This window comes from Dermacentor albipictus, chromosome 6 (assembly GCF_038994185.2).
Source record: "Dermacentor albipictus isolate Rhodes 1998 colony chromosome 6, USDA_Dalb.pri_finalv2, whole genome shotgun sequence".
Lineage (NCBI taxonomy): Eukaryota > Metazoa > Arthropoda > Arachnida > Ixodida > Ixodidae > Dermacentor > Dermacentor albipictus.
The window spans coordinates 76514946-76531855 of NC_091826.1; the positions used below are offsets into that span (position 1 = coordinate 76514946).

General features: G+C 43.7%; 1 protein-coding gene across 2 annotated transcripts in view; it reads left to right on the forward strand.

Moving 5' to 3' along the window:
* LOC139061212 (calcium-activated chloride channel regulator 1-like) overlaps positions 1-15793 on the forward strand; it is a 266208-nt gene extending 250415 nt beyond the window's left edge. For both annotated transcript variants that reach the window (XM_070540869.1, XM_070540870.1), the window contains one exon: positions 14741-15793. In XM_070540869.1, coding sequence (XP_070396970.1) covers positions 14741-15333 — 593 coding nt within the window. In that variant the 3' untranslated portion in view covers positions 15334-15793. The remainder of the gene's footprint in view (positions 1-14740) is intronic.
* The last annotated feature ends 1117 nt before the right edge of the window (positions 15794-16910 follow it).

Genomic DNA, 16910 nt, shown 5'->3' on the forward strand with positions numbered 1-16910 from the left:
TAACTGATATATTTACTCATTCATTCCTAAAAGAAGTAACGATTGCAACCGCCTGACCACTTCAAATGGAGCAATTACCGACACTTACTTGTTTAAATCTGCTATTGAAGATCTTGTTTATTTTCAGTAATGTGCATTTTGCTGCAGCATTGTTACCTTTTCCTGCTCTTGTTTTCTGTATTGCAGCATTTCTGTGTTATAGACATTCGTTTTTCGCGCATTCCACTCCCTTCTGCAATGCCCTCGGGGCCTGAAGGTGTTTAAATAAATAATAAATAAATAAATAAAAACGAATAAATAAATAAATAAATAAATAAATAAATAAATAAATAAATAAATAAATAAATAATGCAAACGAATGTACTTTCATAAGGTAGGCTTTCCATGTCGTAGCGTGTTCATAGAAAGTGAGAATACTAGCTCGCGGCGGCCTGTCTGTAATTCTACCAAATGCGTCGCAAAACTGGGACGCCGCAATGACACTGTAGTTCGAAATTTGTCAGCTATCGGTCTGAATGCGCCGCTGTGTGGCACAAAAGTTCAGTCGGGGTTAATTTTTTTGTTTTTTGACGATGTGTGACCAGCCGATGCCTACGAGGATGGAGCGTAAATGTTTGTAACTCGTACGAATAGGAACCCTCCTTGATCGCGTATCAATCGGGGTGAGAAACCTCGGCAGTAAATGAGTGCGATGCAAATAATAATTTGCATCGCACTTTTTATTGAGGAGCTTTCTCGCCCCGATCGATGCCGGACTTCGTTCAAGGACTTTGTAAGCAGCGCACGTGTACTTATAACTACGAACGCATGATGAGAGTTGTCCATAGCAATCGAAAGCTTTATTCAGATAATGGTTCGAGTACGACCACGACAGCCTCAAAACAAATTAAAGAAAATGTATTGCACTCAAACAACGAAAAAACGATGTTTCGACTAATAAACGAAGCAATTTTTATCTTGGCCGTAATACAAAAGCATTGTCCATGCAAGGCTCACACTGCGAGGTACTTCAGTTATATGAGTATAGCTTTTTATCGCTAACAATTTATCAAATCTCGTCTTTGGCAAGTCTTTGGCAAATATTGTATCGTCTTTGGCAAATACTGCGATAGAATACCCTGAGTGGCAGATATTATTTCATGAGAAATAAAAAAAAACTATATCCTCCTTATTGCCGGCTATGGGGCCTTTGTTCAATATATTGGACATCAAATACTCCGTCACTATCCAGGTGGCAGCACGTTTTAGCCCGTAAAACCAAATTGTCCAATATTTTAGATACCTACTAGCGCCATCTATAAAGTTTTGTTGAAGATGCATTAGTAGTTTGGCCATCAGGGGTGTTTGCAATGGCGGTATTCAGCAGCACAGCTTTCTACGGCAACCGCCAAAAAGTAAGTTCTATGCCTCATACTTTATCGCTCGTTCTTTTTCTCTAATGAAATTTTGATAATTGAACAGAGTTTGCACTTTTGAAGCCATTTGCTATATTAAGTTTGCCCTTTGCTACTGCTTATCTACTACCACAAGAATGACTGGGTAGAGTTCCAGTGTCCAATATATTGGACATCATGCTGAGTGAAAACAGCCGATAATTGTGAAATACTAAAATTCACTCTTCGTCTTTGTAACGTAAACATAAATTTCTGAAAAGCTCACGAAAATCTGTAAACTTTAATACACCTCGGAACTCGGGAGGATATTTAAACAGTTAACTAACTTTGGCTAATGAGCTGAAACTAATTACTTTAGGGCACATACTACAATTTGCTAATTGAAGTTGGCCATTTCGACAGTCATATTCACTTAAAATGAATTCTGTTGATTACAGCAGTTTTGAGATGAGAGTTCCGAAAATTTGAAGCGAAAGCAGAATGATGATTAGTTTCATTCTGATGATTAAAAAGATTACAAGATGGTAATATGCAACAATGCACTGGTGTTCCAGTAACGTTTCTGTTTGATAACATTAAAAAACCGTTTGTGATAAAGGTAAGTGGAATAACAGTGCATTTCTTACTGCCAGTTTGACTGGATTCATCTGAAAAGTAGTGCTAATTTAAAAATTTGTTATAAGCGCATGTGCCTAGTGAAATCTCTAGGTTCAATTGTTATATGGCAATATGTGCGTTAATGTAATTGGTCGACTGGTAGATTAGTGAGAACGTGTTAATTTGTCTACAGCACTATTTTCTTCATTGTAAGTAATGCCCTATGCGAGTACTCCAGCTGGATAAGTCGATTTGATCTGCAGGCCACAAGCGATTCTCGAAAACTTATGTTACTTAGATAAACTTAGATAAACTTAGATAAAGCGCCTGCTATCAGGCGCAACGCTAGCCGGGTGGGGATAGCGTCGTGCTGCTTATCTCGGAGTCGCGGGTTGAATCCGGCTAGCGCCGGTTACAGAGTCATCCCTAGAGGGATGTAATAAAGTGAATGTGTCGGCTAGTTGATTCAACGTCTTGATCTAGGGAACAGCGCGAAAGGCGAGGACGCAAAAGATGCAGACGAGAGCCGCACGTAGAGCTAACAACTGAATTTACTGAGATGAAGGAAGTACATGCAAATACGCTAATTTTTAATTAATTAGTAATTAGTTAATTATTAATTTATTTATGATACCCTCAGGGTCAGCAGATATTACAGAGGGGAGTGGTGCAAAGCATAGAAGAAGAACAATATTTTAACTACAAGAAGCAGCACAATGTTTCTAATTATGCGATAGCAGTTATGAAGAGGCAAAATACATGTTACCAAAAATACTAAATATATACAAAGAAGCAGTCCAGTTCTTCGAATTATACAATAATAGCTATAAAAAGAAAGACAAAAGTAAGATGTTACAGAGCATGGGTAATGAGTTCACAAATTTTTCATGATCTGAAACTGTTACTACCAATTTGGGAAGGCAATTCCAATCCTTTGATGTGCGTGGTATGTAGGAATGTTTATGTTTTACACAACGGAATGCCAACATTTTGAGCATGATCTAAATGGTGCGAAACGTAATGGGGAGGAAGTATTAGTAAATCACGCTGGAAGGGATGACGATACAGTTTGTGAAAAAGGCTTAAGTGAAGCATCGCACGTCAAGAAGCAAGCGTAGGTAGATTAAGGATAGCTTTCATTAGCGTGATGCTCGCGATTCGACTGTAATTAGAGAGTATAAAACGGACCAAATCATTTTGCACCATTTCAAGCGTATGTACCAAAGTATTTTAATGCGGATCCCAAACCGAAGCGGCATCTTCTAACTGAGGGCGAATGAGTGTTTTGTATAGCATTGGTTTGAGAGACGAAGGTGATTTTGCAAAGCTATGACGAAGATATCCGAGCATGCGATTAGCGTTGCAGACAACATGAGAAATGCGTGTATCCCATGTTAAATTGCTACTGATGTGAACTCCGAGGTACTTATATGAAGATACGCTGTCGATTAGTGAATTGTTTAAGTGATAAGTTGGTAAACAAGTAATCTTTCTCGACACTCGCATGAACTTGCCTTTTTTAATGTTTAGTTCCATAAGCCACGTATTACACCACTCAAAGACTGCGTTAATGTCAGCTTGAAGAGCGGCGTCATTTGAACTTGTTATTTCTCGGAAAATTACGCAATCATCGGCAAACAAATGAACGGATGAGGAAACGCAGGATGGTAAATCGGTAATATAGATGGTAGATAGATATATAGAGCCCTGCGGTACACCAGAATTGACTGTGCATTCTTCTGAATTCGCGCCGTTAGCTGAAAAAAAGTGATAACGGTTAGCAAGAAAACTTTCAATCCAGATTAAAATACAGTGATCGAGCTTATGTAGTCGTAATTTATAGATGAGCAGTTTGTGACACACTTTGTCAAAGGCTTTAGCAAAGTCAAGGAAGATGCAGTCAACCAAGGACCTATTGTCAAGAGTGGTGTTTAGTTCGTGTACAAAAAGTGTTAGTTCGGTTTCACACGAGTATGATTTGCGGAATCCATGCTGTGATGGTGCGAAAAATGAATTCGACTCCAAGAAAGTAGCAAGATGAGAAGCCAAGATATTCTCTAGTATCTTACAAGGTATACTTGTAAGCGCAATCGGTCTGTAGTTTAGAGGGGAATGCTTATTGCCTTATTTATAATTGGAATTACCTTCCCGAATTTCCACTCGGATGGAAGAAAACCATCGTGCAATGATTGCTTGAAAATTTTAGTTAAGATGATTGATGTATAACAAACTGTGCTTTGAAGGAATTTCGCAACAATGTGATCACTACCCGGCGCAGAGGATGGTTTTAGTGACCTAATTATGCTTGCGACATTATCATAGCTGATAATTAGAAGGAACATTACATCAAGATCATATGGTCGTAGGTGTGGCGGAGTGGAATTGCTGGGTAACGAGAAATGTGTTGCGAAAACCTCATTTATTATTCCGGGACACTGGTTGGCTGGTATAGCGTCACCATTAACGTCACTGAGCGCTATTATAATATTCTCTTTAAAATTACCCATGTGCCAAAGTTGTTTAGGGTTAGTGTTAGGCATACGAGGTAATGTGCTGCTTATGAAGTTATCTTTGGCGTCTTTTAGGGCCTGTGCGTACTCATCGGCACTCTGTTTGCAGGCTGACCAACGAACATTGGTAGGGCTTAGTTTAGCCGATTTAAACAGGCGCTTTTTTTATTAGACAAGCGTTTTAGCGGATGATTATACCATGGTTTTTCGGATTAGAGGGGATCGTGTAAATAGGGATTTGCCTATCTGGTAATTAAATCACTTTATGAAAAAGATACTCCAGTTTGACTGAACATTACGGCATTCAAATTCACGCAAGTATTTATCAAGGAACACTGCGAGTTCACTATAAATTGAAAGAAAATCAGCCTTGTTATAATTTCTTAATGTCTTGATCTTTTTCATTGGTTTAGGTCACTCGAGGCAAACTTTAAATGAAAGTAGGCAATGATCGCTGATACCTGGCCAGCATGTTAGGTCGGTAATAAGATCGGTTCGGGTAGTAAAAACAAGGCCACGTGTATTGGAAACAGATGTGGTTATTCTTGTTTGTTCCTTAACCATTTGGGTCAGCGAAAAGGTATTGCAAAATTCTAAGAATCCTCGCGCCATAGAGGAGTTAGGATACACTGTGGGGGGATCATTGTACGACTTAATATTTGGCATATTAAAATCACCAAGCAAGAAAATTGGCACTGTGGTGTGACGGAAGCAAGCACTATCAATGGCATCGTGCAAATCGCTCACAAATGTTGCAGTGAAATTCGGGGGGCGATAGCAGACACCGAAAATTATTTTTTGATGTGCCAGTTTAACGACTGCCCATACAATCTCCAAACTGGATGCAATTTTAATGCAATTTGAAGGCAGCCTTTTATTTATCGCCAGCAGTACACCACCTCTTGGCGTATATCGTGGTCACAGCGGTAGACAAAAAGTCGCACGAGTTCATGAATAATTCATGGCCCCCATTTGTAGATAAAGCCATGTTTCGTTTAAAACGATAATGTCTGGCCCGCACGTGTCGATGGCCGATTCCAGTGCAACGCGTTTGTTGGTAATGCTTCCGATGGTAGTAAAAAGAACTGAAGTATTCGATAGGTTGCGTTTGTTGGCCCTGTCGCGTTCCTATCTCACTAAGCGAGCTGGGGACGTCGACTGCCCAGGCGCATGCTCTGTATTGTCTGCAGCTATGCGTGTTCGTGACGACTCGTTTTCTTTGACACATTGACTTATGGGGTCGCAGACATATTTTTTCTTATTTATTATTAACTTTTCGTAACGCACTTGGTAGGCAGGTGCGCCAGGTTGATCTTTAGCAAACTGGAATAGTTTGCGCCTCACTTCACGTGTGGCTGCACAAAAGTGCAGAAAGTGCACAAAAGTCTTCACTAACGCCTAAATTTTTCTCTTGTAGTATTGCTCTTGCTGAAAGAATGTTTTATTTTAATTTGAAATCAGACAATTTGACGATCATAGGGTGGCATTTGTTTTGCAAATATGATCCCAAGTGATGTGCGCGCTCGATCGTGTTGTCCGATAGGGTGTCAAGCGCACCTGCTAAGGTGGGCCTTATCTTGGACTCGGATTGTTCCCACGATTCTGGAGAATCTGGAATACCTCGAAGAATTATGTTGTTGCGTCGAGATTGGTCCACTTGCTCTTTCAGGCGGGATTCTAAATGGCCAAGATGGGCGTCAACCGACTTGACTGAGTCCTCTATGGTATCAACAGCGCGCTCTAGGAGCTCAAGTGATTTAGTTTTTCTTTCAAGCTCATCAAGCCTCTTCTGGATTGGTGTAACTTGAGCTTCGATTTTCTTTTGGCTCGTCCTTATATCTTTAACATCAGTAGCCACCTCGTCCTGGACATTAGCGGAATTAGCTGAGCGCGTATGAAGGTCTTTAACGAGGGTAAATATGACTCATCTTTTCGGAAGGGTCATCAGGCAATGAATCCGTATCGAACAGGGCTTTAGCTCGCCTGTCAGGGCCCATATTCGCTTCCACATCACCGGAACGAAGTAACAAAAAAAGCATCGAAAAGCAACCACAGGCAATGTTAGCAAGCACTTCCAGGCACAGAAGCAGGACCAAACAACGACTATCATTTTTATTAGCGTAGAAAGAATATCTCTTACAGACCTGTAAAAGGCAGAAGCGTGGAAATTGAAGCATACTGCTCCTGGCCGTGCCTCCGTGCCCACTGAAGAGACCGCTGCACCGCCGTCCATTTATGTCCGCTCGTGGCTGTGACGTCATCGTGCAAGGAGACCATGCGCAGAAGGATGAGACGATAGCGCTTGCATCTGGCCTTGATTTCGTTTGCGGCTGAAGGTCAGGCAGTCGGTAACTGCAGTTGCGGGACGGGAACGGCCATGCACGTGTGAAACATGGCGATGGTTGCACCGATGACGCTTGCTGAACCAGAAAAGAAGCCAGGTAAGCCTGTAAAAGGCAGAAGCGTGGAAATTGAAGCACACTGCTCCTTTCCGTACCACGTCGCCGTCAGTATAATAAAAAACATAAAAGAATGTGAAGATACATGACGCATCGCGCGGTTGGGGAAAGCGGGTCTCACAGCACGTCAGCGGATAAATGGCGCCATTTCTTTCTCAGATAGTAAAACAGATGGCGCACTCACACAGCTTTCATTCAGCACTTCATTTCTGTAGGCCTCGATGATGTCGCGCGTCATTGTGGTTTCTGTTTTTGGCTGAAACGTCACATTTCTTTAATTTAGGGCGGCACCCACACTGCTCACACTGAAACATCTAGACGTAGAGAACTACGGCGCTAGTGTCTACGGGAACTGCAAATTGGGTGGACCAGCCTGCAAGGGCATCATGCTTAGCACATAAATTTCCCTAAGCTTCAACCTTCTGTGTTTAAACGGTTTCCGTGAGCTTGAAAACTTATCATTTGCAAGAAACCACGGTGTTCAAAATAACTAAAGTGAAAAGTAATTAAATTCTCCGAAGGCAGGTTTCAAACAGAGGACCTCTAGCAGAGAAGCGCGACATTGAAACCATTACGGCAGGCGTACGCACGCTTTCGAAAACCGGCATGGAAGCCACTAAAGAAATTCTCGCGCGCAATCCACGACGTTGAGAAGCTTGACACGTTTAAATTTGACCTACTTTAAAAGGTATATTCGTGGCACTCCGTAGCGGTTATTTATGCTCAAGAGCTTTATTGCCTTATACATTTAGAAAACGTGAAACTGCTTTGGAATTTAGGTCAATTAAAGACACTCAAGGGGTAGTAAGCAAAGCGGCAAGAACATCTGAAGCAATGGTCAAGAAGATTAGACAAATTCGCGTACTAGTGGCCCTCCCCGTGTTGTCAGAACCATCGCAGTGCCAGTGTTGGCTCAAGTAATTATTTTAGGAAAACTCGCTTATGTGACTTATCCCCTGTGTCTAGTCGTCAACGAATGATATGCGGCAACGCGACCGTGAGCCCTTAAGTAGATTCTGTGCTCAATCTTGGTGTACGGAGAATCGCTGATACATGGCGGCGTGATTAAAGTAGGAGGTGATCACATTCGTGTATAGCTCGTGTGCTCTCAGTTACTCGCCGTCGCATCTCGTACGGTTCGCCACGTCAGAATTAACAGCGTTCGTAATGTCGTCTTCAATCCGCTGACGACTGTACGCAAATCTTGTACCGGAAATCACTGAAACATGGTGGTTGCATTAGGGCAAGAGCCGTCCAGATTCATGAGCAACTCATGTGCTTTCAGTTACTCTCTGTAGAACGTTCTCCAGCGCGATAACGTGTGCTGCGTAGGAGCAGCACTCGCAGTATCCTGTTTCACGCGCTGACGATTGCTAGCATGTGTATGGGTGCACCGACCTTCGCCAGATGACGACTATCCTTTTACTCAAAACATAATGGGAACCTATGCAATAGCAGGCGGCACGGAAAATTTCCACCGCTCTTGACGGTTTGATGAACATATGCTTTGAGGGAAGGTAGTGCGTAAACTAAGATCTGGTTAAAAGTGCGAGGAAACGCATGCAATGGTGGACGTGGGAACATGCTGCGAAGGCATGAGCGGCATTCTCCAACAATCATTATGAAGAGTTTACGCCACCCGACAGCGTAAGAAGAAGGGTAACCCGTGGTTGACGGTCGTGGACTGTGCTTTCACCATACGTATATGTTATGTACCCGAGAGGCCCAGACTAAGTAGACTAGGTTACCTAGTGTAGCTTTTTCCAGGGTGTCCCTCCCAAATATTGGGATAATGAAGTTTGGCTCGGATGGGCACACCTCACTGCATGATAATTTTGTCACTGTCCGAATTTTCTGCACAACGGATATAGAACAAGCCATCAGAAGCGTAGAGCAGTTTTGGAAACTAGGGGACTTGAAACTGCTCAAGTGGGGAAGAAAAAAATTTATTTTACTTAATTCTTTGCGCCTAATGCACGTTTTGCACCTATTGACCTCTTTTACTAGGTTGAGCGTATTTCGAATGCCTTCAGGGCACACAACAATGTCCTGCTGCTCACCGCCATCACACAAATGCGGTGCCATTAGTTTCGGAGGTTCCTCTAATCCTCTGCATTTTACTGCTTTACCTTTCCTTACCACATAAAAAGATGACACTAGCTGCCTTACGTTGCATACTTTTCTTTGTAATTTCTTTTCACTAGTACTGTGGTAAGTAGTAAAGACGTAAGAGCACCTGAAAGCACTATCATCAGCTTCATTGTCTGCACTATATATAAAGCATTCATATGGCGGCCTCAACATTTTTGGTTGTACCAAAATAAGAATGATGATAAACACCTGACGCAAACTTAATCGAACACACTCAAAGAATGCATTCCTCAAGGCTGGTCAGCGGCTTCCCACAGACCTATCCTGGAATAGTGGCATCCCCACGAAACTGGTGGCAGCAACTGTCACCGCCTGTTTTACACCTTTGCCCAAGCTCTGCGCGACGCAGGATGCATTCTCTTGTAGCTTCATCGCGCGGCCGTGACGGAACAAGTACAATGAAAACAGAGGAAACACAAGAGCAATTAGTTTTACATTATGTTATGAATGCTTAAAGCAGCAGCACTATTATATGAATCTTCAAAACTAATAGCAGGAACAGAGCATGCTGTAGTGAATATGTTTGCAGTGTGAGTACAGTCAAAAGGAATTCACCATAATCGCCTTGAGGCGTCTGCGATGTTTAACATGTCAAGCTCGCTCACTTTTCTCGTGAACCTTAGCTGCAAATTCATCGGCTATAGACAAGGCCAAATCGGAAGCCCAGATCTAGTCCCGGTTGTCCACCTTGGTGCCTCTTTGCCAAGCAATGTGCAGGTGATACCAACTGTGGTTGTGGGTGGGACCCAGACCAACACATCAAAGTGTCTGTAGATGTTGCTGGACACAGTGCTGACACGTCCGACGTTCTTATGCTCGGAATCACATCTGCTGGCACCTCTCATGCAGCCAAGCGCTTTTTTAAATGGTCATCTGTCTCTCTTTGGTGCCATAACTTTTACTGGCCTTCTCTTTGGCACGACACCTTGGTTGGTAAACAGTTTCTCGAACCTGTTCACCTGCTTGCCTGGGCCAAGTAGTCACAGGGCACCTGGATCATGAGTATAACACCCAATAAGAATGAATTGGAGGGCCTAGTTCAGTTTCTTGTTATCCTAGAAAACTACACAATCAGTGCATTCTACCGGCACTAAGCTCAAGGGCTGAATTTTGGTGCATAACAAAGAATTTTGAAAACAAACAGGACTGTGCAATGCTTGGTGGATTAGACTATGATAGGTTTAGCATTATGAGACAAGAACTGTACAGTACTTATTGGACAGCAAATGATTGTAGCCAATATACTGGCTGATAGTAACTGAAATGGAGCTGGATAGGTCATGCAATGGAAAGAGCAGTCAATCGGCGCTCAAAATTTAGGTATCTCTGCCCAGGGGAGGGAAACATGGTAAAGGACAGCAGATGTCATAGTAGCCTGGTACTGTTAAGGATTCTGCAGGCATAGTATGGAGTTGGTTTCCACAAGGCAAGATAGCTATAGAGATCAATGCTACCTTGAAAGCTTTTCGTACAAGAGAACCGGGCCCATTGTTCCTACAAAAATTACGAGATATGGGGGTATTCAAGGTAAGCGAAATTTATTATAGCTCTGCTGTTTCTCAATTGTTTGAATGTCTTTTTGACTGTAACGTACCATGCACCATCAGCTCCCTGCAAATCATCCTCTTTTAATATTTCCAGTTTTTTAATCCCACACTTTCTTTGCCGCGTCCCCAGGTCTTTTCATCTGTCGTCGTTTTCTTGCCATATATTGTTGTTAGTGCTTGGGCCACTGGGTGTGTACACAAATAGACAACCTACTGCTGATTATTGTATGGCGTAATAGACAACATCGGAACAGGGTATGTGCAACTGGGTATGTGTTCATTCTTTGCTAATCCCCGAGAATGGGTACGCTAGTGAGACACACGGGGTATGTAGCCTTAACTGCATTTTGACATTTATTTATTTGTCTAGGCGTACATTTATCACTACTTCTACACATGCTCATTCACGTTCCCTAGCTGCAGACCTGCTCAAGATTACCTGCCGCGTATTTGAACACATGCAGGAACTAGGAATCATGCATTCATTTCCAGCCCATGATTAAGTCCATTGTATATGGTACTCAAGATGACTCCAGGTGACTTGAATGAGACCTACCAATATTTGATGGTACCGTCCCCGACTGCTAGCCAGTGTCACACGTTGAAGGCTTCGCAGCATCACTACATTGAGCTGCTAACTTCTACAAAACATCTCTTCTCATTCTCTCAACATTTTTCCCTTGGAGCATCACACATCACCGTCATATATGACCCACAGAGTTAACAGCTACAGGCAGTGATGCTGTGCTCATGTGGTTTGCTACAGCTGCAACCTCACCAACTCGGACAAGCTTCGTGGTATTTAGACTTCAACACTGTGCTGGATCTGCATTTCTGATCGTGATAACCCTTACACTGCATTAAAAAGAGGGTGTAATATATATATATATATATATATATATATATATATATATATATATATATATATATATATATATATATATATATATTGTTTACGTGAGGCTGTGCATTTTCTCAACAATAAAAGTTCGTTTGCAGACAGTGCGGACATGGGTTTATTCAGGCTGGTTTTTTCTTGCCATAATTGAAACATTACCAACTTTAGGGTCTGTTGGTTATGCTAACCTAAGACTTTGCTGCTTTTAGCTACATCTAGTAACTTATTGCTTGGTAAATTTTCTAGTCGAACATCATGTGGTGTTGTGCAAAGCAGCTAACTTGAGAGGCATGACATGCTCCATGCTTAAAAAAGGAACTGTTTTAAGAGTTCTGGGAATAATATAAGAACAGGCAACTCTGAGTGAACACTGCTTCCGTCACAAAATGTCGCAATTACCTAGGCGTATGCTGTCATGCAGCGTTATGTTCAGCTCGTAATGAGTATAAAAAAAACAAAATTGGAGTTGTGGAGTTTAAAGCCCTATGGCTACCGCATCTTTTTATAACTCTGACATTAGAAAATTTTGGAGGACGCAAGCAGGCATGCGTGAATAAGAACCCTGTTAAGATATTGCTAGGACACATGCGGCGTGCATAACCAAGGAGCACACGAGTCGCTTGCGTCTCATCTCGTACTATTATTTTCACTGTAAAGCGACCAATATCAGTAAGCCTGATCAACCTTCATTAATATGGTAGAAATATTTAAGCACTTAAGGTGCGTCTGTTTTGAGTGTTTGAAGCACTTCTCGCTAATCAACTCTTGAGACGTTCACTTGGTTTTCAGTGCTGTATGATTAGTTTGAGGTTCCTTATAAAACTGCTAACATGAAAATGTGGGCTGGTATATTGATCATGCCATTCTAAAACTTTTAAGTCTGACACTGTCAAAGCATTTGGCACTATTAGTGAGTTTTACTTCACTACAGATATGTATTATGATGAGACCATTTACTATGTGAAAGTAAAAATTCCGGCAAGTAGAGAGCTCTAGAGCACCTGGTATTACAGCAAAGCGAGCGGTGCAGTATCTAACAGGAATATCAAAGCTGGAACTTGGGCACACTTACGACCAGGCCGTCACCGCAACACACTGTTTGCTTCACCGCATTACACAAATATGTTGCGATGAAATTATTGTGGGCGCATATACACACACGTTACTTCATCCCAACTTTGTACAGAACCCCACGTCCCATTGGTAGACATAAAAGTGCGAAAAACGGGAAGAGATGCAGCTGAATATCACGGGGCGCGGTATTAAGCTCCATCTCACTGTGCTTATAGCGCCCTTAGTACCAAAAATCCTAAAACATCTACTCTGCATTTGGCATATTCTGGCAGACCATGTGATGTCATTAGAGCTTTTTAAGGTCCACGTGCTACGGTATAATTGTAAAGCCCGCGATGAAGGCAAATCACACGAAGTCACGGATATCGCACTAACGCTGAACTCGATTGCAAGCGTACGCTGCCTCATTTCAAGGACGCGTCAATAGTTGTGAGCAAACACCACCTTAAGCACCATATCACTTACGTAACTGATCTCGTGGCCAGGAACACGTTCGATACCTCCGCCTTCGACGCCCGTCAAGTAACGGTGCATGTTCGATGTGATGACGCTGCCGGGAAGAGCGGACAGGGCGACGTTGCTGTACAGTGCCGGTTCGCTAACTGTGTCAACGAGGCACAACGCCACTCCAGTATTTCAATCGTCAGCACCACCGAATTCTTCAGAAATACGGGTCTCGCACCACCAGAGCTCACGAAGACGAAAAGCCGACATACCGCAGCGCTAGGGGTGCATGACTTTTCGCCAATAAACACTGAACCCAGTGCAGAGACGTTACACAACCAGTGGTCGGCATGTGCCAGAAAGCAGACGTGCCAAGGCGTCACTTGGCGCCCCCGTCGCCATTCTCGAAAGTCCCTAAACGATCGTGTCTGTAGGCGACTAAGATCAGGTCACGTGAGGAATTTTTGTACGACATATAGACGCATGCACGTCCATGGCATCCAGCCGGTGCCCTTGGTTTTCACCGCTCGATACCGCAGTGAAAGGCGCAGCAGGTTCAGCGCCGAGAACGCGACGTCATCACGTGGTCACGTGGGTTCTCATGACTCGAAAGACCGTTCAGCGGCGCCACTTCCTCCTCATTGGCAGTGCCGTCACGTGCCCAATGACTCACGCACTAGGCCACATTAACCCAGCGAGAACCCTGGAGCTGGCGTGGCGCCGGGGAAGCGTGCTACGGAGGCACACCCTGGAGGCACGGTATCAATATCCACACGAAGCCGAAAATCTTGAAATTTTCTTTTCGAAGCTATTCCTTTACTTTGTGTACAGGAATCTCTCTGAGAAGTTTGATGTCGATCCGAGTCTTTTAAGGTGTAAGCCTTTAGTGGTTCACGAGTGTACGCGCGCAGTCCGTGGTGGACGCAGGAAAGCGCTGATCACCGGCGAGGGGTGTAAGGAGAGGAGGCACCACCGCCAAGAGAAGCAAGGAGAGGAGGCGCCACGCCAGTAGCGCTGTACGAGTGGGCGCGTGGGAGAGCGCGGACACGCGCGTGGCGGTGCGCGCACATTGACGACAAACCTTGCAGCAATTATGGCTGTGATTGCATCCCATACTCATCCCATCCCATGATGGAAATATCGCACCAATGCACGCAAAAACACGGCGATCTTCTACCGATAAGATGGGCCATAGGCCAACTAAACGTGGGGTAGTTTTTTCTGTCGCCACAGTGAGAGCTCTAAGAGACTTCTGAAGCCTCAAGCAATAGAGCAGCAATTCGATAGATTACTTTCGCAACCAGCGCAAACGTAACGCGTTATTCTAGGCGGCGCGCTGGAGGCGAGGTGACGATCTTACACTCGGCTCGTTTGAGGACGCCGTCTTTCCTGCGCGTATTTCTTTCGCGGGCGCAAATTATATGCGAAAATAAACGCGCCACAAATAACGAAAATTTGGGTTTTCGATGTCGACTAAACACCTGAACGCAAATACACAATAGGTTGCTGCAAACTACAGACAATCGATTTCATCTGCAAAGAAAAGCTTCGCTCTTTTCAAACTAGGTGCGTGAGAGTCGACACACGCACACATATATCATATATATATATATATATATATATATATATATATATATATATATATGGTCTCTATTTTCACTTGCAGCTGCTGCAGTGGAGATCCGCGGCGGCACCAACGCAGACGGGCTCTTTAACGACTTCGAGAACCAGGAGCTGTTGACGAACGTCGTCAAAGGCAGCCTCGAACCCCTTCCCGCCGGCTCCCCACACGAAGTGACCATCAGCCTGCCGCGTCACTGGGGGCGGGCGCCCCGTGGCGACGATAGCTTCTACCTGACGGTGTACTTGGCTGCGCGCGCTGTTAATGCTGATGGGCTCAAGTCGGAAAGGACCATGGTCATCCAAGGGGTGTTCGAAATCGACAACATTACCGCCCAATTACCCTCTGCAGTAGCTGACGCCCTCACGCCGGCAAAGCCTTCCGCGATGGTCAGCCCAGCGACAACCACTACAAGGCCGGCCAGGACCGAGCCACCTCTCGATCCGGTGACAACCCCCACTGCAGAGGTTCATCATGAAGGCCAGACATCCGTCTTCGTTTGGATCTTGCTGGTGGCAGTGGCCGGAGTCGTCGTTATGGCAGTCATCATTGCGCTGCTTCTCAAGATCAAATCGGACTACAGTGATGAAACTAGCACCAACGCAAGGGAGAGGACAAGAGAAACCATGACAAGGTAGTGCCGAACGTGGCAATTCAGGGCCAAATAAATCATAAGGCAAGCATGGGCATGTGAGACGTTATCTATGACATTATTAATGCGAAAGCCTCAGTTGGTTCGTAGGTCGAAAAATCTGATGTCCGGCGTTATCGCACCCAAATTCATAGGGCGTCGAATCTACAACCTTAAGTAATAATTAGGGCGAATCATGGCATCAATTCCTTTATAAGAAAGCCTGAAGCTGAGGCGAAGAAGCCTCAGCACGACCTGTTGTGGTATTAAGGGAAAGTTATTATGATAGAGGTAATTAAGGCACTCGAGCCTTTTGTGGGAGTCGAACCAACTTGGACATGTTGGCGAACCAGACAAATCTCCAAAATGGATTACGATCGACATCGTGAGGATGGAAAGTTCAACCAACTACCTTTGCTGTCAATTAAGGCGAAGTGAATCGAGGCACAGTTGATTAAGGCACTCAAACCCACGACCTCTGGTCAGAGAAAACAATAGGAAGTATGAACGCATTCGAATAAAAATGTCAAGTAATGTAATGAATGTCTCCTTTCGCCTTCATCTTCTTTGGGGTAGGCTAAAGTAACAGTCAACTTTTATTTGGCTAGGAGGTGTAAATGTTTTTTACAACCTCCCGATCAATTTCTTGTTTATTCAGATTTTTGTTATTCATTTCAACCAATTTTCTCCCACACGGTAATGGCATTTCTATTGTTGCGCTTTTGCAACACATAAGAGAAGCTAATGATTATTTTACTGGACGACACCAACCAGGGGTTATTTATTGCCACTTGTGACGTGACTGTCTGACTATCAAAACAAACGCAGTAGTGCAGCAGTTAGCGCACAGTGGTAGCACATACTCTTCCTCCTGAGCAAGTCGCGAGCACCAAAACTTACGTGACAACTTGCATGTGTGATAACACATGGCCTGATTAGTCATTCTGATTACTTCATCGCACATGGCGAAAGCAGCATTCGAGGTTTTCCATACAAAAATCGCTTGAAACTGGTGCAGCACCACGAATTTTGAGATAGTTATCCTGTACTAAGCCAGGAAAAAAATCGCGTCGTCTATACATGATTTATTTACCGTTTAATGGGGCAGATTTTAGGGAAAATTATGCGTTAAAGACTGGTTTCTGACGTGGTAAGTGAGAGGATGCGTACCTTTAGCCTTCTGCCTGTATGAAGTTTTCAAATACGCTGGAATTACGAAAACGCATGACCCCAAATAATTGAAGGCTAAGCAGCGAAAGAGAAAAAGTAATCGGAGAACCTGTCAATGAAGTCTATTCAGCACGACTAAAGATCAAGATGCACCTTTGTATTAGTCCAGCTAACTTCAACATGGGAAAGCAGCTATTGCAATTTCAATTTTTCTTGTCTTTCACTTTCTGTCTTTTTTCGGTGCAGTGTTCATTCTGCCTAACGTCAGCTTTTACAGCGAAGCTTCATATAGCTACCCTCCGGAGGTGGTCGATGTCCGTCCGTCTACGCGTCGCGTCGACACGAAAGAATGTTTCGTCTCCAGTTTCTCGCGAATACTCTGCGACTCTCAATCTAACGTGGTAATCTTGGGAA